The sequence below is a fragment of the Caloenas nicobarica genome, chromosome 5 (assembly GCF_036013445.1).
Source record: "Caloenas nicobarica isolate bCalNic1 chromosome 5, bCalNic1.hap1, whole genome shotgun sequence".
NCBI classification, from domain to species: domain Eukaryota; kingdom Metazoa; phylum Chordata; class Aves; order Columbiformes; family Columbidae; genus Caloenas; species Caloenas nicobarica.
In genome coordinates this window covers 39,332,584-39,354,523 of record NC_088249.1, presented here as the reverse complement: position 1 = coordinate 39,354,523, position 21,940 = coordinate 39,332,584, and the positions used below count along the sequence as shown (strand labels likewise).

The 21,940-nt window shown below is 42.7% G+C and overlaps 1 protein-coding gene across 2 annotated transcripts in view; it reads left to right on the top strand.

The window, feature by feature from the left end:
* CAPN3 (calpain 3) overlaps positions 1 to 21,848 on the top strand; it is a 32,551-nt gene extending 10,703 nt beyond the window's left edge. The window contains exons 5-24 of one of the 2 annotated variants that reach the window (XM_065636552.1): positions 86 to 254; positions 887 to 1,027; positions 5,615 to 5,698; positions 6,089 to 6,174; positions 6,899 to 6,976; positions 7,418 to 7,578; positions 8,120 to 8,289; positions 9,097 to 9,108; positions 10,259 to 10,467; positions 11,177 to 11,213; positions 12,264 to 12,281; positions 13,406 to 13,507; positions 14,837 to 14,914; positions 15,621 to 15,678; positions 16,268 to 16,332; positions 17,387 to 17,455; positions 18,026 to 18,104; positions 19,648 to 19,764; positions 20,109 to 20,167; positions 20,805 to 21,848. In XM_065636552.1, coding sequence (XP_065492624.1) covers positions 86 to 254; positions 887 to 1,027; positions 5,615 to 5,698; positions 6,089 to 6,174; positions 6,899 to 6,976; positions 7,418 to 7,578; positions 8,120 to 8,289; positions 9,097 to 9,108; positions 10,259 to 10,467; positions 11,177 to 11,213; positions 12,264 to 12,281; positions 13,406 to 13,507; positions 14,837 to 14,914; positions 15,621 to 15,678; positions 16,268 to 16,332; positions 17,387 to 17,455; positions 18,026 to 18,104; positions 19,648 to 19,764; positions 20,109 to 20,167; positions 20,805 to 20,831 — 1,819 coding nt within the window. In that variant the 3' untranslated portion in view covers positions 20,832 to 21,848. Of the gene's footprint in view, positions 1 to 85; positions 255 to 886; positions 1,028 to 5,614; positions 5,699 to 6,088; positions 6,175 to 6,898; positions 6,977 to 7,417; positions 7,579 to 8,119; positions 8,290 to 9,096; positions 9,180 to 10,258; positions 10,468 to 11,176; positions 11,214 to 12,263; positions 12,282 to 13,405; positions 13,508 to 14,836; positions 14,915 to 15,620; positions 15,679 to 16,267; positions 16,333 to 17,386; positions 17,456 to 18,025; positions 18,105 to 19,647; positions 19,765 to 20,108; positions 20,168 to 20,804 lie in introns of those variants that run through there. The other variant, XM_065636553.1, reaches the window with a different exon arrangement.
* The last annotated feature ends 92 nt before the right edge of the window (positions 21,849 to 21,940 follow it).

The following is a 21,940-nucleotide window of genomic DNA, read 5'->3' as shown; positions in this document are numbered from 1 at the left end:
TTATACACACACAAGATAGATATAAATATATAGGTAAGTATTTTTATCTGTGTAAAAGAGTATCTTTTTCTTCTTTCTTTCCAAGACTCCATGGATCATATGAGGCTTTGAAAGGAGGCAACACCACCGAAGCCATGGAGGACTTCACCGGAGGAGTCACAGAGTTCTATGAGATAAGGGATGCCCCTAAAGATATCTATAAAATCATGAAACATGCCATTGACAGAGGATCCCTCATGGCCAGCTCCATTGATGTGAGTCCATATGAACTTTGCAGATGAGACATAAAAAATAGCAGAGGAGAGGGACCTCTTCATCTGTAATCAAATATATGGCACCTTTTGGAACTGCTTGGTTTAGTCCACATAGCAAACATCTAGGAGGTGGAGTAAACTCCACTAAGCACCAGCCACTAGCAAATAGCAAGCACCAAAAGGGAAACGAGCAGAAGCAGAACATGGAGGTGGAGAGAAGGGGTGTGATCAGCAAAACCAGCACTCTCCACCCTCAGTGTCTTACCCCAGTAAAATGAGATTAGTATGTGGGTGCTGCAGCTCTGTTAAGACACAAATCTTCATGTCAAAGATGCTAAGTGTGCAAACACTTAGGAAGTTAATCCTTTGATTGCCAACATGGCCTCAGATTTTCTTGATTTATTGTGGTAAATTTAGAAGTTAAAAAAAAATTCTATAATGATTGTGGAGCATAAAGTTGCAGTAAAGGAAGGAGAACAAACAGTGCTATCAACCACTGTAGATAAGTATGGACATAATGAGGAAGAAGTTATCTAGGTTATCTTTTACCACTCACCTTTCTTGTGTCATTTCTCTTCCCTATCCCTGCCTCATCTTTCTGCATGACGTTTTTCTCCCATTCTCTGTGCCAGGATCACCTTGGCTTTTCCTATGGATCAGCTCCTCGGAGTGACATTGGGGAACTGATTGCTCGAATGGTGAAGAATCTAGAAAACGCACAGATGACTCATCCCACTGTAGACTACCAGGGAACGGATGAGAGGCCAGCCTGGGTTTGTATGTCTCCAGAAGTGTTTGATTTCACAGTGTTTTTATTTACAGTTAGAGAAACGTATAATTTATGCTTTTAAATCCTTATTTGGCTTCCCTGAATTATCCCAACACTAAAGACTTGTTCTTATGGATGCTATTTGACATATGTGTTAAAATACTTCAGTGCTTTCAAACACAGTGACTGATACTAGAGGGCTTCACTGATACTGAGGCAAAGGGCTGTTGGCTTGTGGCACTGGTTTATAATTTCCAGAACAGGAAAACAGGAAATGCTTAATGGACTTTATGAAGTCTCTCGTTTGCAAAGGATGGAGAGAACACAAAAATTTAAATACAAGAATAGAACAAGATCTCCAAGTGTGGGGGCATGTGAAAGAAGTAAAAACAAGTTCTACAGGGCTCTCACTCCAGGCACAAAAGCACTTGGTGAATTTATTTTGAGAGAGAGTGCTGTGAAGCTCTGCCCACAAATGGAGGGGAGATTTCTCTCAGGATGCTCTGTTCACATTACTGCCATTAAGATTCTCATTTAAAACACCTAACAAGAAACATGAAAAACATGTTGAGTTTTACGTGTGTGATGAAATACAAAATAACTCCAGCATGTGTAAGTATCTAGCAAAAAAACAGAGAGGGATGTTAAAACCATTTAAGAAAAATCCCATACTGGTAAATTTAATAGCTTTCAAATCTGTAGCAGGACATGTTGCCTCCTCCTTCTCTCCATCAGGCAGCTGTTATACCTTGCCCCTTAGGGAGCTCCATTTCCATGACAATGAAATTATGTTTCTTGCTTTACAGAGAAAGGAAAAAAAAAAAAAAAGCTCCATAATTACATCATCTAAAACTTTTGGTTGTGCAAACTGTCTTCAGCATTTGCAGCAGAAATAGCTGATTTTTTCCTCTTTTGACATCCATATTTAGTCTTCCTGAAAGACTGAAATGATGTAATTCTTCAGGAAAGCTCAGGATGACTATCTTGTTTTGCAAGCATGGCTGCCCAAATCACCCACGTTTTGGGGGAAACTTCCTCCCCAGTGACTATCTACTGAAAGAAGGTTGCGAAACTCTGTCTGTAGTTGCTGCCCCAGCAGCTGTTATGCTGCTGGTTATGACACATTCCTGAGCCATCACCAGAAAAAGAATCGCGACTCTTGATGAAAGAGGCAGATAGTGCAGGCTGCAGAAGCACTTCAGAGAAGCGGCCCAGGGCATCAGCAGAAGTTAATATTCTTAAATAGGAAAGAAAGAAAGAAAGGGGTTCTGATAAGTAATGATGGCAACAATGTGGGTAGAAATGAAAATAGCAAGCAGAATTGCAACCCTGGACTTCAGCAGGGCCAACTTTGGCCTTTTCAAACAATTGCTAGGGGTAATCCCGTGGGACAGAGTACTCGAAGGTAAAGGGGCCCAAGATAGTTGGTTAACATTCAGGGACTGCTTCTACAAAGCTCAAGATCAGAGCATCCCGACACGTAGGAAGTCAAGGAAGGGAGCCAGGAGACCTGTGTGGTTAAACAGGGAACTGCTGGGTAAGCTCAAGTGGAAGAGGAGAGTTTACAGATCATGGAAGGAGGGGCTGGCCACTTGGGAAGAATATAAGGCTGTTGTCAGAGGATGTAGGGAGGCAACTAGGAAAGCTAAGGCCTCCTTAGAGTTAAACCTGGCAAGAGGGGTCAAGGACAACAGAAGGAGCTTCTTCAAATACATGGCAGATAAAACTAACACCAGAGGCAATGTAGGCCCACTGATGAATGGGGTGGGTGCCCTGGTGACAGAAGATGCAGAGAAGGCAGAGTTACTGAATGCCCTCTTTGTCTCTGTCTACTCTGCCGGAGGCTGTCCTGAGCAGCCCCGTACCCCTGAGGCCCCAGAGGAAGGCAGGCAATGGAGGAGTTTGCCTCGGTTGATGAGGACTGGGTTAGGGACCAACTAAGCAATCTGGACATCCATAAATCCATGGGTCCAGATGGGATGCCCCCATGGGTGCTGAGGGAGCTGGCTGAAGTCATTGCTGGGCCACTCTCTATGATCTTTGCCAAGTCTTGGGAAACAGGAGAGGTGCCTGAGGACTGGAAGAAAGCAAATGTCACTCTGGTCTTCAAAAAGGGCAAGAAGGAGGACCCGGGCAACTATAGACTGGTCAGCCTCACCTCCATCCCTGGGAAAGTGATGGAACACCTTATCCTTGGTGCCATCTTAAGGCATATCAAGGATAAGAGGGTCATTAGGGGCAGTCAACATGGCTTCACCAAGGAGAAGTCGTGCTTGACCAACCTCATAGCCTTTTATGAGGACATAACAAGGTGGATTGATGATGGCAGAGCAGTGGATGTGGTCTACCTTGACTTCAGTAAAGCATTTGACACCGTTTCCCACAGCATCCTCACAGCTAAACTGAGGAAGTGTGGACTGGACGATCAGGTAGTGAGGTGGACCACGAACTGGCTGAAGGAAAGAAGCCAGAGAGTCGTGGTCAATGGGGCGGAGTCTGGTTGGAGGCCTGTATCTAGTGGAGTGCCTCAAGGGTCAGTTCTGGGGCCAGTATTATTTAATATATTCATCAACTACTTGGATGGGGGAATTGAGTGTACTATCAGCAACTTTGCTGATGATACCAAACTGGGAGGAGTGGCTGACACACCAGAAGGCCGTGCTGCCATCCAGCGAGATCTGGACAGACTGGAGAGTTGGGCAGGGAAAATTTTAATGAAATATAACAAGGGAAAGTGCCGAGTCTTATATCTGGGCAGGAACAACCCCAGGTTCCAGTATAGGTTGAGGAATGACCTATTAGAGAGCAGTGTAGGGGAAAGGGACGTGTGGGTCCTGGTGGACAGCAGGATGACCATGAGCCAGCACTGTGCCCTTGTGGCCAAGAAGGCCAATGGCATCCTGGGGTGTATTAGAAGCCGGGTGGTTGGTAGGTCGAGAGAGGTTCTCCTTCCCCTCTACTCTGCCCTGGTGAGACCTCATCTGGAATATTGTGTCCAGTTCTGGGCCCCTCAGTTCAAGAAGGACAGGGAACTGCTGGAGAGAGTCCAGCGTAGGGCAACAAAGATGATTAAGGGAGTGGAGCATCTCCCTTATGAGGAAAGCCTGAGGGAGCTGGGGCTCTTTAGCTTGGAGAAGAGGAGACTGAGGGGTGACCTCATTCATGTTTATAAATATATAAAGGGTGGGTGTCACGAGGATGAAGCCAGGCTCTTCTTGGTGACAACCAACAGTAAGACAAGGGGTAATGGGTTCAAGCTGGAACACAAGAGGTTCCACTTAAATCTGAGAAGAAACTTCTTCTCAGTGAGGGTGACAGAGCACTGGAACAGGCTGCCCAGGGAGGTTGTGGAGTCTCCTTCTCTTGAGACATTCAAAACCCGCCTGGACGCCTTCCTGTGTAACCTCATCTAGGTGTTCCTGCTCCAGCAGGTGGATTGGACTAGATGATCTTTCGAGGCCCCTTCCAATCCCTAACATTCTGTGATTCTGTGATTAGGCATAAAAATTATGGAAATGGGAACAAGGGGAAAAAAAAAATAAAAGAAACAGGAGCAGATGGGAAATAATGGAAAATAACTGGGACAGCCAGGAAATATTTGGATGAGATCCTCCCTGTGTAAGCTGAGAATGCATCTGTGTGACCTTACTAATTCTCCATTTCCAGCTCTGCCTTGCCCATGCCCTCAGATGTGTTGAAAAGGGATGGCAGAGTTACTGGCAGGGCCTTGCTGTCATTTCTCAGTGACAGACATAACGGAGGAGAAGAACTTCTACAGATAGTCCATGTGCACATAGCAGATCCTTCCCTTCTCACCAATCTTGGTGATCTCACCTACAAGTACAATGGACTGTGTGTACCTGATATCTTGCTCTCAGTTCTTTATCTTCCAGACAAATAGCATTCTGAGATTGGCAAATAAAAATCAATCAGACACACTAACAGTTGATTACCAACACAGCAAATGTATTTACACCTGGGCAACACACTGCCGAAGAAAACTATGCCCTTCCTGAATGTCAGTTGGGAAAAAATTTCAATCATGAGGATTTTAACAATTATGGAATAAAATGTACAGTTCCACAGGATTTTTTTCACCCTATAAGTTAGTAGGAACAGTGTTTTAATGTCATTGTGATAAGATAGCAGCCATGTGTAAAGATGAAAGTATTCTTCTAGGTGTTGTTATGCTCTGATGTTTCCAGTTAAAACGTCATAACCTTTTTGAACACACTATCCCAGAAAGGGCTGAATAGCCCTACTAATAGAAAATCTAATTATTTTGATTAAGCATGCTATATACTAGCATGTTCCAAGTGCGAAAAGCAGTAACCTACGCAAAGAGAAAAAGTAAATCACAAAATGTCCTTTCCAACTGATGTTAACTTTTTCCTTTTAGTTCATGCTTCACTCCTTTCTAACCAACAACATTAATTTTGTGGGCACTAAGCTTGTCCACCTTGGCAAATGCAAAGAAGCAAACAAGACAAAAAAACCTCTCACCTGAAAAGCCCTGGATGGCAATACTTGCCTTAGAGCAACTTGCTGAGTTTTGCATAACTCTTACAAGTTTTTACCTTGTGTCTAACAGACCATAGTGCCGATGCAGTATGAAACCCGGATGTCTTGTGGGCTTGTCAAAGGCCATGCCTACTCTGTCACAGCCGTGGAAGAGGTATGTACAGTCCCTTTCCTCCAGCTACAGGGAGCTGTGGTCTACAACTGGCCTGGCACCATGCATGTCAGCAAAGCTGTGAGGGGAAAAAACCAAAACAAATTATGGGCAAAGCAACGAAATTTACATTTAAATAAATGATAGCCTTGTGGAGAAACAAACCTATCCACGTTTTTGCTTTCTGGGGAAATCGATATTTCACTGCTTGGGCAAAGGTGCCCACAGCAGGACACCTCCTGCTCTTCCCTCGCTCACCCCAAGCAGATCAGGCTGAGCGATGGCCTAGGAAAGCACCATCACTGGAGGAGCTGGTATCAGCAATTTGGCAGACAGAACATTTCCTTTTGAACCTACTCTTAGTCTATTCTTATTGCATTCTTTTTCAATTAGACAACGTTTAAAGGGGAAAAAATACGTCTGGTAAGGCTGAGAAACCCCTGGGGGCAGGTGGAATGGAACGGACCTTGGAGCGACAAGTGAGTAAACTGGAGCTTCATGGGATTTGAAAAAAACAATTGCAGCTTTATTTGCCTTTTTGCAGCTTGTGCATGACCCTAAAATTTGATGATGAGGTATCTAAGTTGTCTTTGCTGTCATTTTGACACATGCACTTTGAAGTTGATCATAGTCGAGTGCTTAGCTGAAGCTGTAAAAATGAATACCTAAAAAAGATGTTGAGAGGGGCTTAAATCAATCAAAATAAAGAGCCCAGTCTAATGGCACAGTCAGATTTTACTGTCTAGCAAGTTCAGCAACGTCCCTTTTCAAAACAAGATGTGACAGTAGAAAAATCTTCTAAGTTACGAAAGAACTGGATGAAGCAAGATGTCTGTTCATGAGTGAGTTTGGATAAAGCTTCTCATTAAGGTTTTACTAAAGGAATTTCAATAGTTAATCCAGCAATGAGAGTCCGAAAACACTTTTTTCTTCAAGCTATATAAAATGAACACATTTCAGCAGATTGCTGCTAAGAGGAAGTCTGAAGAGAAGGCAGAGAAGTAAGGAAGGCAATTGCTTTTTTATCTGGGCATATGGAGAGGAGGGTAGCATTGAGAACAAATGGTTGGAAGGCTCACAAAAGTATCTGGATGTAGCAAGATGACTTTTGACTTTCCACTCTACAAGGCTTAGAGTAAAGAGTAGAAATTTAAATGACAACTGTATTGCAACTCATAATCTAACTTGTATATTCCTTTGAAGGTCAGAGGAGTGGAACTTCATTAACGAAGCAGAGAAAATCCGCCTGCAGCACAAGATCGTGGAGGATGGGGAGTTCTGGTGAGAATATCAGTCAAAAACCTGTGCTTAGTTGGGAGACACGTAACCATAGCAAAAAAAAAATCTGCTACAACAATTGCAGTTATCGCTGTTCCCCTTCGTATTCCACGTAAGGCCTGGTCTGCAATACCCTCATTCTCCCACCAGGGTTTACTGAGTGCCACCAGCACAGTCCTTCTAATTATGCTACCCTTCCACAAGCTCTCCATCATCTTTTCTATGTGCCATCCTCTCGGCTCAGTTTCCCCCAGTTTGGAGCTATACCTGTGTTAACTGACCAACCAGAAGGCCAAATGCATTAGGAAATCATGGTGCTCCCACTGCAAACTTGCCCTAATAGTGGCAGTATCGTTGGTCACCCTCCTCCACCTCACCAGCATCTTTCAGAAACTGCCCACCACGTAAATCCATTTGGGTTCAGTTTCCCCTCAATTCCTGCAGGATATCATTTGAAGATTTCATGAGGCACTTCACAAAACTTGAGATCTGTAACCTCACACCTGATACTCTGGAAGCCGATAAACTCCAGACCTGGACCGTGTCAGTCAACGAAGGGCGCTGGGTGAGAGGCTGCTCAGCTGGAGGTTGCCGCAATTATCCAGGTGAATGATACGGCATCTCTTGAGAGATACGGCATCTTTGATGGGGACTGTATTAGAGACATACCACAGCCTGATCAGTGCTTGGCCATAGGAAAAGCTTTGCTTCCTCAGTGGATGAGGCACATGATTTTGTAGCTGGAAATCTGTCACTGTTTGTGCCAGCACATCATAAGCCCCAAAAGCAGGCCTAGCAAAGATAAATAATTGTTCAAATACTTCACAGTGCCCCAAGTAAGACAAAAGAGATTAGTTTCACTCTAGCAGTTAGATTTCACTTGGAAAATCTACTTTCTGGTAGTTTTAGGTGTTTTGGAAATTTGTCAGATGCCTGTACTTCATTTTAGGTCCTCCTTTGCTGTGCAGTTTTGGTAGAAATATGTAAAACACATAACATGTAAAAAAAATTAGACGTATTAGCCCAATTTTACCCTTTCCCTCAGGAGCCACAGGCAGGGAATTTAAAAGTTATCTTTGATCATGCGTATGGTTAGAAAACTGAAGCTTCACATGTTTGCTTTGGGTTGTTGCTGGGATTTCACAGATACATTTTGGACCAATCCCCAGTATCGCTTGAAGCTCCTGGAGGAAGATGATGATCCTGAGGATGAAGAGGTTGTCTGCAGCTTCCTCGTTGCACTGATGCAGAAAAACAGGAGGAAAGAACGCAAGCTGGGAGCCAACCTGTACACCATTGGCTTTGCCATCTACGAGGTACCAGCTCTAGACCTTGTTCTTTGCACCGTGGTCACAAATCATAGAACAGAATCATAGAATCATTTTGGTTGGAAGAGACCCTCAGGATCATTGGGTCCAACCATTAACCTAACTCTAGCACTAAACCATGTCCCTAAGAACCCTGTCTACATGGCTTTTAAACACCTCCAGGGATGGTGACTCCACCACTTCCCTGGGCAGCCTGTTCTAATCCTGACAGTATGCATTTACCAAGAGAGTCACTGAAGCATTCAGCCTGATTACACAAACTGCAATTTTTACTTTGCAGAAACCTTGAAGAGAGGAAAGAAGTTCAAGGCTTTGTAACCGTTTAGGCCGTAGTAACCTCAGGGTTTATCCCATCTATAAGTAACACACTTTTTAGGCTTTTATAGTGACTCAATGCCAGTTTTTAACATATTCTTTCCCATGTATTCTTCCATCTCCCTTTCATCCTTGCTGAAACTAAATATTTCATTGGCAGAATAGTGTGAAAAAAGAAACAGATATCCAAGACACATACAACTAACCTCTGTCCCTGCTATTGATTTCATGAAGAAGTCAGTTTACTCAGTCCCTTGCACAAACGTATTTAGCTCAGATCTTAGTGGATCTCATGTAGATCCCAAGAAATCTAGAAGGGAAGAGAGAAATTCCTTAGAATATTTATCTAACTTGGAGCAGTTTAATTATTGGCTGTGTCTCCAGAAATCTATGTGAACACCCTTCTATTAATATGTGGTCTATAAACAAGTGGACTCACCTAGCAGCTCTGACTGTTTCTTCTCTTTGTTTCTCTCTAAGGTGCCCGAAGAGGTATGAGCAGAATGGAGGCAGATTGACACCTTGCTGTATGCTCACAGCTAGTGTTACTGTTGTGCCTGTCTGTAAGTCAGCAGGAAACTGTCCAGTCAAGTTTGTTTTCAGGGATGTAACAGAAGTGAAACTGCTAACCTTTATGCTTTGAGTGTTTATTAGTAACATTTCGAGAGTAATTTTTAGTTCCTTCTCACCTCCACCCCATTTCCACTTGCACCTTTTCCTCAGTCCTTCTATTCTGTATGAGGCCTGGCTGTGGCTTGCACGGTGGGTCCGTGAGCCTGGGCTGCAGAAGCGGCATCAGCGAGCACTTTGCCTTTGCTCTCCATGCAGAACCACCCTAAACCGCTTCCATTTCCTCCTGCAAATAATGCCAATGGCCTATATCCTGCAGCCACACAGTTTTCTCAATATCTTAAAATTTGTTTGGAAAACCAACAATATTTTCAGCCATGGAAGAAAATGTTTTACAAGTACACAGCTTATGTTTTCCTGAATCATTGGCATGACAAGTTTTGCAAACAAGTTCATCTGAAGGCCAGGTTACCTGGAAAACACGCAGATGGCACTCTCAATGTTGTCTTTGCTGGCTGTTTTACAGGCAGTTATTTCTGCAGAAAACAGCCTGCAAGTATTTTTAGCCCACAATTCTTGACTGAATGTTCGTATTTGAACCGATGCAACATTTTATTACCACATTTCTCTAGCAGATACAGAATTCATATTTTGTGCAGGCCAGGACACATTTCCACTAAAAGTACCTCCACCTTACCACAGTGCCCGTAGGCATTCGCATGTACCATTCCTTGCCATGCCACCCTCCAAGGGACGTAGCTGAATTTTGGTTACGCACAACTTAGCACCCAACAAAACAGCCACATAGAAGTGCCCACGCAGCAGAAGTCAGCCAGTGCTCTGCAGTTGGGCCCTGGAGCAGCCCTCAGAAGCCAACTAGACTCAGCTGGTAGCAACTTCAAGGTGACAGACTCTGTGTCTGTTCCCAGCTAGCGTCCCTTGTCAGCTCCCTGCTTGCTGAGCTGCTGCTTCATTTGTGTTTTCTGTCCCAATCACGTACTGCCCGCAGCACAAGCCGCCTGGGGAATGGGTAAGACTTCCTTGAAGACAAATTGACTCATTTGTTCTGCAGATGCATGGTACTAAGCACCACTTGCAAAAGGATTTTTTCCTCTACAATGCCTCCAAAGCTAGAAGTAAAACCTATATAAACATGCGAGAAATCTCTGAGCGCTTCCGGTTACCTCCCAGCGAGTACGTCATCATCCCATCAACATATGAACCCCACCAGGAGGGAGAGTTCATCCTGAGGGTCTTCTCAGAGAAAAGAAGTCTTTCAGAGTAAGTTGCAGATCCATTTATCTGGCCATAAAGGTGGAGGTGAGCTTGCTAGTCTGCTATAGTCATGTTCCCAGTTTGCTACACCCTGTTTTTAGTTTTCTCAACCTCATTAGTAACTCCAAGCTACGAACTCATTTCACTGAGCTTCCCTTATAGTCTGACAAGAGCCTGCTTTGAACTATCTTTGGAGAAGCTTGCTACTTGCAGGATATCCTTTGTAAACATGCCATTAGCCATTTTTAGTAATTAAAATGGACCTGTTTGGTTTTTATTGCTATATGCCACTAGCTGAAGTTTTGGGCTGAGAGATCATTGAACCAGATATCATTTCAGTCATGAATGAAACACAGAAGTAGGTAGTTATTTCTTTTCCATCCTGCTCTTCAACTGAGCTCAGCAAATTGCAGCCAGCGTCACTCTACTCAGGCCAAACAGCTTCTGTTTTACTCCCAGCTGTCAAAGTTCTCGGTGTTATCAAGGCTTTTTAGAGCATTAGACCAGGCAGGAGCCCTCCTGGAAATGGTACTTGGGATGCCCAGCTCAAACTGGGGAAAACTACATCTAGAGCCTGCAGCTGTAATGGCTGGAAGCCAGCCCACACCACTGGCTCTTTGGAAAGTTCAAGTGGCTGCTTACAAACCAGCTACAGAAACAAGCAACGTTGGGAATAGTCACTTCCCTGATTTATTTACTTTCTGGTTTCTTCTAGGGAGGTTGAAAACATGATTGAGGCAGAGCGTCCATCGGTAAGTACTGTTCTGGGCCTCTTTTGTACATGAATAGGGGTAGAGAGAGGAGGAGCAATACATCTAGGGGAACCTGCAGCAGGAAGACATTTGCAGCCACATGACAGCTTCTTCAGCATAAATTCCCACTTTTTTTTTTTCCTCATCAAGATACTTCTGTTAGTACTTTCTTTATATACACTACTTTCTGGTTTGGTCAGACCAAAATCTTTTGCCAGATATGAAATCTGCACCTGGCATAAAGAAGCTGGATGCTAAGCATTGCCTTTGCCTCCCTCAGTGGACATAATTCACTTAACAGGGGAGGCCTGTGCTCCAAGATATTTTGTTTGTGAAATTGGCATCACATCTAATAAAGAAAAAATTACCTTATTCTGGTACATACTTTCTTGAAAGGGATCCTAATGATACTCTGATTCAAACTAACATCATGAAAAGCACTAACTCTTCACCCTGGGGTTTTACCCATCTTTGTGGGAATATACTAGAGCTAACAATACAATTAATCGTGAAAAAAAATCAGAATAAATGCTCTTGCGCAGAACTGAGCTCCATCAAACCATGCTCAGAAGTGTTCCCCTTTTGTTTGCTGTCGTGATAACAAAATATCTGTCCAGATCTGATGGAATTTAATTGCCACTTCAGATGACATTGTTCTGTGGGCACAGAAGTCCAATCTCCACTGAACTCACAGGTTAGAAAAAGTATAGTCAGAACTAAAGGTACAAGAAGATATTTTATTCCAGCAGAAAAAGTCCCAGATGAGACGGGACACTGTTTTGCTATGGCTTCTGCAATTTCTGTCCTTCAGTATGTAATTTCTTGGGGGGTGCATTTTCCCACATTTTTTTTTTTATTTTAAAACTGTAATAATATAGGAAATAGGAAAAAAAATATTAATATAGGAATGGGAAAAATAAATGTGAGAAAGGACAAGAGAAAAAAACCCAACACTTTACCATCAGCTCTACATAATCTGGGTAAAATCTATAATTCAGTTTGAAAACACTTTTTTTTTTCCCCCCCCCGTTTTGTCTCTTTTTTTTACAGAAGAAGAAAAAAGGCAAGGTGGGTACTTGTGCAATGTGCTGAGTGCCAGCAAGGCAAAGAGCATATGCAATGCATGCAGCTGGAGCAGACTTCCTTGGTATCATGAATTCTCTGCATCTGGAAATCGATGTAGTAGTTAATGAAGGGCACCGGACAAGAGGCCATTTGCAGGCAACAAAGACTTTGTCTTCCTACACTAAATTCTAAGGGAATAGCATTAGCATCATATACCCCTCTCACTCAAGGGGGTAACAGAAACTTTTCAGCTTTGTAAGCATGATGCTCAAACTGCCCTTCCTGCCTGCCCCTCCATATGCACCCTGACTCCCCTTTCCAGTGAACAGCAGCACTCCTTCTCCAGACCCGTGCCCTCACATCTGCTTTCTGTTGCCTAATGCAGCTACTCATCTTTCCTGAAGTTTCTGCTCACCAAAGTCCAGGATTCACCTTTTGATTCTACACAACACATTTAGGACCCTGAAAATGTAATCAGACATTTTAATATCAAGACAGGCAGGTTGCAATTAGTACCCTAAGGTAATGCATTCACATCTTGTAGCAGCTTCACTTGTTTCAAATGCACTAAACCAGAATAACTGCACGTGGCTGCTTACAGCTGAACGTGTCAAGAACTGATACGGGGAAAGAACATATGCTCTGCATAACTAACAAGCTCCTGCACAAATACTCCTTTTCTGTGTAGGGTTCAGATTCTGTTGGGGTTTTTTTGGTGTTACTGTCCTTCATATAGAGGGGCAAACTCATCAGTTTAAGTGACGATCAAGAACCTGTAAGGCTTATTTTTCTTAATGAAAAACAACAACAACAAAAAGAGAAGTTTAAATGGTTACTGGCTTTCTGAAAAGGAAAGCTAGAAGCCAGAGATTCCACTATCTTGCAAAATTACTTTTGCAGCTTTTTGAGCATGAGGAGAGCAGTAACTTCAGAAATTCTTCCATCTGGTTTTTTTTTTTCCTTTCTTTTCTTTCATTCCCAGCTCTGGCTTCTCCAGTCACTCTCTCAGGGGCCCGAGCTGTTGCTGCATGTGCTTTACCACAGAATGGTTGCCACCAAATATTTTCTCTTCCACTATTTCTCATGTAATTTCCATTTCTCTTTTGCTCTCTTCCTTCTTCTTCCAGCCTATCATCTTTGTTTCTGACAGAGCAAACAGCAATAAGGAGCTGACAGCAGATGAAGATGCTGGCAAAGATGGTGAAAAAACCCACGTAGATGAGAAAAAGGTTTCTGCAGCAAGTGGCAAAGGGGGAAATGGGGCTTGGTCTGGCCAGAATGAAAGAGTGGCTGGGGAGAGCACAGGAGTGGAGCAAAGAAAGTCCCAAGACACTTAGCAGCTTTCCATCAAATCTTAGCATAACTTGCATCTGGTTTATGTGGATCCAGTGAGCATGAGCAAACAGAGACTATCCCTTCTGGTTTTTAACTCCTGTGCTGGAGGATTTAGTTGCTTGTAAACATCTCCTGGTTGCTTTCTCATACCAAGATCCCAGCTGGGAGAAATCCCTCCCCCATGAGCAGCACAATCCACTCTTGCTGTGGAGTGGTACCCGTTTTACATAGGGCACACGTGCAAGTTGCACCCAAGGGGCTTCAGGGGCTCCTGGCACGGATCACAGCCTCTCCCCATTGCAAATTACACATCCTTATGCCAGTCCCCATTGGCCAGAGGAGAAAAGGATGGGTAGATCCAGGAGCTCCTGCACCTCTCCCCTCTTCTCTCATCCCCAGAGAAGAGACAAACAGGATAGCAAAATTTTAGCCTGCATCTCATGTTCCTCACCCACCTGCAACAGCCAGATCCTGCCCCCAGGCTGGTGGCATCTGGAGGCACAGCTTGAGTGTCTGCTCACCGGGAGTGTGCTGGGCTGCTGTGTCACTGCCAAGGCATGCAGGTGGCGAAGTGGGGACCAGTCTTAACTTTCCCCTGTGTTTAGACAATCAAAAATAAGAACTAAGCCAAGAAATTCTCTTTACTTTGTTACACATAATTCCTGTCATTTAATATTGTGGGGGGGAAAAAAATAGGTCTTTCCTTTTTCCAGTATCAGCCTCGCAGTTCAGGATTACTCTTTGCATGTGTCTGACTGAGACAGGAAAACAACAAAAGTGAAGCTGTCTCATGTGGTACTTGTCTCCAGCAAGGGACGCTCCACATTACAAAGAGCTCTCAAGCTGAGGTCTCCCTGGTTAATTCATAGCTTACAGGGTGGCTACGGAGCAGATATGCCTCTCCTGCTCCAAACTTTTCTTTTGCAATATTTTGAAACAAAAAAATCAAATATAAACATCTGTCAGTGAAAGTAATCATTTAGGCTCCTTTCAAGAGAAAGGAGAGCAATGGCATTAAGTTAAATACTCAGCGGTTTTGCCAAGGAACACATTTAACCAAAAAAAGGGGGAAAGGACCAGGAGGACAACCCATTCCTCCAAAGAGCTCCAGATTCAATAAGAGGCTCCTTTGCAGGAAGGTGAGTGAGCCGTCCAGCCCCCCAGGCCCCTTCCCTTCCCTGCTGGGCTAAGGTTGTGTCTCTTCTTTGCTTGTCTCTTTTCAGCGTCCTTCAGCAAAAGCTCGTGAGGCAAGTGAAGAGGAAAAACAGTTCAGGAATATTTTCCGACAGATTGCGGGGGATGTGAGTATGCAGGCAATCCCTGTCGCTGCCATCAAAGCAGCCTCACCACAACAGCACCTAAATCAACGGCTTCACAGATTCAAAACACTGCATGTTAAAATTTCCTTTGAATTTCCTTCCATCAAATTTCCTTTGAGATCTGAATATAAGCAAAATCAAATCAAAATCCAACTAAGAATACAGCTGTCCTCATATGTACATATAAGCTATTCCCATTGTGTACAAGGCAGCCTTATTTACATTCAGGCTTTTACTGCTATCACTACTATGCTATCACTATTATGCTATTTTGTATAGCATGTATAAACAAGTTAGAAATACAATGCCTTCCAGTATATGCTTAATGAGAGAAGTTAAAAGTAAAAATAGATCAAAGAACTACATCAGTTGAGAGACTGCAAATGAGTTACAGGGATTTTCGCATTTGGCTTTTTTGCTTCCACCGTGGCTTGAAATTACTAGTCGTTATTCTAGTTGTAGTCTAATAAGCGCTATTTGGTAACTTTAGACCTACCTTATACTGCAGCCTCAAAAAATATTTGGACCAATGTTTATATGAACTAGAGTGCACTCTAGCTTGAAACATACGTATGCCATACTGAAAAGTGACCAAAGACTTCATACTTTTAGTATACCCAGGCACCAAGTGATCTGCTTAAATAAGGAATGTTGTAATTAATTATATTCTCACCACATTTCCCACCAGGACATGGAGATCAATGCTGAAGAACTCAGGAATGTTCTCAATAATGTCGTAAAAAAACGTGAGTTTAAGCATGTTTTTCAGTAACCCTGGACAAAGAAATCTGTGGTATAATGTAACCCTCCACCCCTAAGTTGCACTCTTAAAATTGTTTATGATTTCAAACTCGCAAATTTCGTAGTTATACTTCCATAGACCTTGCATTCAAGACTTTAAAGAGCTGAGCTTTTCAGAGATGCTCTCCACAAGAGATCAAGTACTGATAATGCAGAAATGAGCAAAAGTTCATTGGCAGCACCACACAGGATAATGTAGCGTTTCTAGAAGTCTGCAAATGGCCTTTAAAAAGTTCTAGTGGAGAGGCAGGCCTTTCTTCCTGTTTAGCAAACTTCGGCATACAGACCGTGGGCTTGCTTAGTTACCTGGAAGTTCGAGTTTTTGAAAGGTTTTTATTGTATATAACAGGCCAAGAAAAGTAATCTCTAATTCACAAGCAATAACATCAGAGTATTTTCAGATTTCTCTACTTCTCTTTTCTTACTGGATGAAGGAAGTAGGTTTGGCTTCTACTTTGAGGAGAATTACACCTGAGAGGAAGAAGCACTTGCTGACTTTCATGATCTGTTTTCACCTGGGCTCATTTATTTCAGATAAGGACCTAAAGACAGAAGGATTTGAACTGGAATCCTGCCGCAGCATGATTGCTTTAATGGATGTATCCTTTTCTGGTGAAAGAGGAGTTCTTGATACCACACTAGGCCACTTGGGTTGTATTTTCCACAACTAAACGCACAGACAACTTAGTATGCTAGGGAAGCAGGACACGACATTAGAGTCCGTAGTCAGATAACACAGCATTCCTGGTTTGGCACAGCTTAACTCCGGTCATCTAAACATTAGTGTAGTTGGCAGATGAAAATATCCCAAATCAGAAAACTACAGAATAAGTTAGTCAGTATGATACCCTTCCTTAGGTATCAGTGACTGGCCAACTCATGTGCTAAACCATGATTTTGTACTTTTTTTTTTTAAAACCAACTCAACATAACCACTTCTTGCTAACAAACTTAAAATATTTCTCTCTTACCTTTAAATTTATAGCATATTATACATTCCACTGTGTGCTTAGCATGTAACACATACAGAAATTGTCTCAGAGCAAGTATAACAGAACAAACTACAAGATGCCATATGGGGTGACCTCTGATACTACATCACTCAGTTTTCCTATTTGACATAAGACATGATTTTGAGAGAACAAAAGCACACCCAAACATTACCAGAACAAAATTGTAACTACAACCCAGCGTCATTATAGTTGGAGCCTAAACACTTTTTTGTAAATGGCTTTAGTCAACATTTTGCTTAGTTCTCAATTCACTTTAAGCAAGGCAGAAAGAGCTTCATTCTAGGATAAAGCTCAGTTGTCTTAAAAACATTGAGTAAGCTTCACATTTGGAGGTATTTGCAAGCAGCCCGCTAAAACGTCCTGCTCATGTACTTTATAATAGCTCCAGGAGCAAGCCTCTCTCCTGTACCAGATATTTGCTTTTACACAGAGTAAAAATAGTACTTCAGGCTCCTGAAACAAAATATTATGCACAATAATCAAAACGTTCACAAATATTTCACTGCGCAGCTCAGTCATCTCTTAATGCTGAGGAGATCCTGAACTCACTTTCACATTCATCCCTTCACCAGTAGCTGCAGACTTAATTCATTTTCTCTTTAAAATATTGTGGTTTTTTACCTGAATGTTTGCATCACAGACAGATGGCTCAGGCAAGATAAACTTTGATGAGTTTCGACACCTCTGGGACAAGATTAAAAGCTGGCAGGTAATGCTGGTATCTGCAGCACTGTTCTTCATGGCTTCTGCGGCACAAAAGCTTGTGTAGGAAAAACAGACCTCTCTACGTACTACAACAAAATGAAAAGTTAAAAAAATGTTTCAAATCAGCTTCTAAAAAGAAAAGTAATGTCTCTCCGCATCCTAGTCACAGCCTAAGCAAATAGCCTGAATCTCTGAAGCTCCAGCACTCATTTAAGGACTTCCCCCATGAGAACAGCACGGAGCCATACAAACTGGAGGAGGAGAGTGATGGGAACTAGAATAAGGCCTTGCAAATAGCTTAATTACGACAATCAAAAGAGAGGATTAACAGTATAAACTCAAGCAAGGAGAATCTCTAGGGCAGAACTTTTTGCTTCTCACAGCATAGATCTAACCTTTTTCGCTTTGTGACTGAGAGGAGCTCTGTGGTAACAACCCAGACTGCCCAGCAGCAGCAATATAAGGCAAATGAGAAAGCCTCCAAGTGCCTAAGGCACATATCCCATACTCATTCAGTGGGTACAGAAATGCAAGCTTTTATTTCTGTTGTGTTTTTATTTCTCTCTTTTTCCAGAAAATTTTCAAGCGTTATGACACGGATCATTCGGGAACCATTAACAGCTACGAGATGCGCAATGCAGTCAAGGATGCAGGTACTTCTCTCAGTGTTCAATGCGCATCAGTCAGAGAAACCTTATTTTGGTTGATCTGTCACAAGGATGAAATCAGGAACACAGTGCAGCCTTTTAAAGAGAGGCCCTACAGAAATTTAAAAATCCTCTTTTTTTCCCCACAACAGAGCTTCTCAAATATCCAAATAGCAAGTCTTGTATGTCTTGCCAACCAAATGAACTACGCTCTACTGTCTTAAGGATCTCCCACTCAGGGTCCTGCTGTTCAGGGGAACCAGGGAGCACCAAAAACATTTGCTCTCATTTAAGCTGTGGACTCTTGATGTTTGTGTGAGTAACGATCAAAGAACAGCGGAAAACCTTCAACCCAAGAGCATAGCCACTGAAACTGAGGCAGAACAGGTCAATGTCCAAGATTGCATCAGAGGCAATTGGGTGGACATTTCTCAAGTCCTGTGCACGTTTCTTGGTGGCACTAAGCCACTGCAGGCTCAGCCTCCTCTTCTACCTGTGCAATAAGAAGGAAGTGTTTTTGCAAAAGTTTCAGTTAATGACATTCATCCTGCTAAGAGAGGCTTTTGACGTCTCTTGCTTCTTGTCTCAACCACATTGGCATGCTTCTTTTCCTGGACAGCAGGCCTGCCCCAGCAAATGTCGTTACCAGCTGCTGTTTCTTTAAGGGAGTAAGATGGCTTCTTTAGACAGAAAATTTGTAGCGTCACTATAAACCTAAATGTGATTATTTCAGTGACGCTTCAGTAGTATTTTGAGACATCAGTTATGAGTTTATCAAGGAACAGAAACAGATGGCTACCTTGTATTATACTTTCCAAAACATCAGTGATTCAATCCTTTCCTAAGGACAAAACTCATACCTGGATTTGAGCCCTTGCTGCAGTAGAAACACGGGTCATTTTTCTTTTCCAGGTTTCCATTCTCACCAAGAAGGAAAGTTGTCAATGTAAAAAAAAAAAGAAAAATTAAATATCTCCTGCCCTGACTATAGAACCATGAACAGATTTTGCAATCAAAAATGCCTCAATCTTACAGGACATAGGCTGTGCACGACCTTGCATTTAGCCAACAACCAGCAGTACCCAAATCACAAAAGACCCTTTACGAAACACGGTCACACGCTTCAGCAGTCAGTGCCACAGTTCAGTAACACCACGCTGAGGAGTTACCTCCTTATCTATTTTTTGACCATTGTGTGATTACATTCATGGCAACTTCCTCCTGTGTTTCTGTTGCCCAGTTTTTGTTGCTTTGCTCTTATCAGGCCCAGCTAAGCTGCAAACCCTTTGGCGTAGACCTCTCCTCTTCATACTTACAGCATGAGGTAACTCACATGCTATCAGCCCTCCCAAATCATAATTTCAAAATGTTACTCCTGTTTTAAGAAAGCAGCTGGGAAAACGGGAAGCTCCTTGTAGCTTTACTTCATTTTATTTGGTGGCTGCGGTAGCACCCTCCAGCCTGGGCCTCAGTCGGGCCTGCGAAGCGCCTACAGCCAAACCGCTCCTGGAGGCCTGACCAGCTCTGCCCCCTTTCTGGTCCTCTGCAGGGTTTCGGCTGAACAACCAGCTCTACGACATCATCACCATGCGCTACGCCGACAAGAACATGAACATCGACTTTGACAGCTTCATCTGCTGCTTCGTGCGCCTGGACGCCATGTTCAGTGAGTGGCTGCCCTGGTTTTCCTGCGCTGCCTCCCCTCCTTGCCCCCAAAACGTGCTGTCGTACTCGAAGCACTGCTGCCTACATATAGATTTAATAATTTATGTGCACGGGGAATCTAAAATATGACAGCCATCCCATACAAACACAAAATAACCCATTGCATTTCTCTTTGTATTAGCTAAGGGAAAACATATCTCAAATACTTTCTGACCATGTCAGTAAATATCTGCCTGTGTAAGTTTGCACAACACAGCGGTAACACAGTTTGTTTCGCTATATGGGATCATCTTTACATACACAGTAATTCAATCTACTCCACGTATTTTTGTTTCCTCGCTTTAGGAGCATTCCATGCCTTTGATAAAGATGGAGACGGCATCATTAAACTCAATGTCCTGGAGGTAAACTACTTTATGCCACTATTTCTAACACAATGTCACAATACAGAATTTAAATCATATTATTTATTGCACATGTTCTCAAGGGAGCCTATGAGAGTTGGTCTGAAATTGTCATCCAGTTGGTTAAGAGGCCACAAAGCCTCCTAAAAATTTTGCTATTGATTTTACATGGAAAACACCTGTAGCCATGATCTGCCAGCAACAGCTGCTCTGTAAAGACTACAGCTGGTGCTGAAGGGCACAGTTGCAGACTCTTCGTATCATCTTTAAAGTGCTTCAAAAACCTTTCAAGATTTTTTTTATGAGGCAATTTAAGTCAAACATGACGATATGGTGTCAACTGATAATGGGATTTAAAATAGTTCTTTGCCTTTTAAAAATCTTATCAAGATGGCTTAGAAAGTTTCAACTTAAAAGCGTGTCTTCTGCTAAGGAGACCATGAAAAAATGCTTCACTTTTTGCAAGGAAAGGAGGAATAGGAGCAAGAAGCCTAAGACAAAATTCCCCACTGCTGCTATGCTTCATACTAAGTGTCAGCAAGCAGCTGCCTTCCAGCTAGAGATGGTGGTGTCTCAGTACAATTTGTTGGATGATGCCAACAACTTTTCCATCCATTAATTCTAACTCTTCTTTCAGTGGCTGCAGCTCACAATGTATGCGTAAAACAGGAGCCAGCGGCAAAGCTCATCAAGAACAGACTCAAGACTTCTGAGCTCCATTCATCCCCAAGTGCAAACAAGAGCATTTCCTAATTACGTGCCTCACTCCCTCGGATACAAAGCACAGGGAAAGAAGCCATTGGAAAAAGAGACAACACATACTCCAGTAGGCAGACCAGTGTGCAACTTCTCTAACTACTATCATAGCTCCCCGACATTGTACTTCAGGCAACAAAGATTAATTTGTTGATGACTGAATTAAGTTTTTTCTGCATGGCAAAGACATGGAGCATGCATCACTACTCTGCTTACGCTGGCAACTGAAGTCTTCCCTCAATTCAGGCAAAACTGGGACTGTATCTGAACTGTGAAAGTCAGAGGTGTTTGCTACCACCATGTAATTGCTTATTCACTCCTTGTCCTGCTTTTGATACTATTGTTTCAGCCTCTTCATAATGCTGACCAAATATTTCACATGAGATTGTGCTAGATTACATTAATATCATGCATCCCAATCATGTTGTTACAGATGTGGCTATGGAGGTTGGTTCTCTGCCGCGTTTGAAATGTGGCAGTAAGGCACAACAGAGTGCAGTACCTGGGACAGCTTGGTCTAGTGCCTCAGCAAAAGTACCAGAACTGAGCAATTTGGTCTCATTTTTAGTACCCCCATAGTATCTTAATTACACGTGGGACATTTTAAACATTTTTTTAATTGTAACGGCCTTCTCTGTAACATTGAGAAAGTTGTTTCCCATTTGAGGCAGAAAACCTCTTATACATACAAATATATATATATGTATCTCCAAATGTATACACACACACACACACACACACACACACTTTCCCCCCACACCTCTAAGGTCCCATTTCATGATGGTATCGTGTATTTCTTTTAAGATGTGACATGCAGGAGAATCAGACACTATGTTAGCATGACCACTTTGGGAAGACTATTAGAATGTGTAAGTACAATTGGTTTAATTGACCCAAAAATAAAATCACCTGGGTTTTGGCATAATCTTTAGGGTTGTTTTTTGTTTTTAATTCGAAAGAACGGAGGAGGATGAAACATTGAGTACTCTTCCACCATTCTCCTGAATATACAGTAGC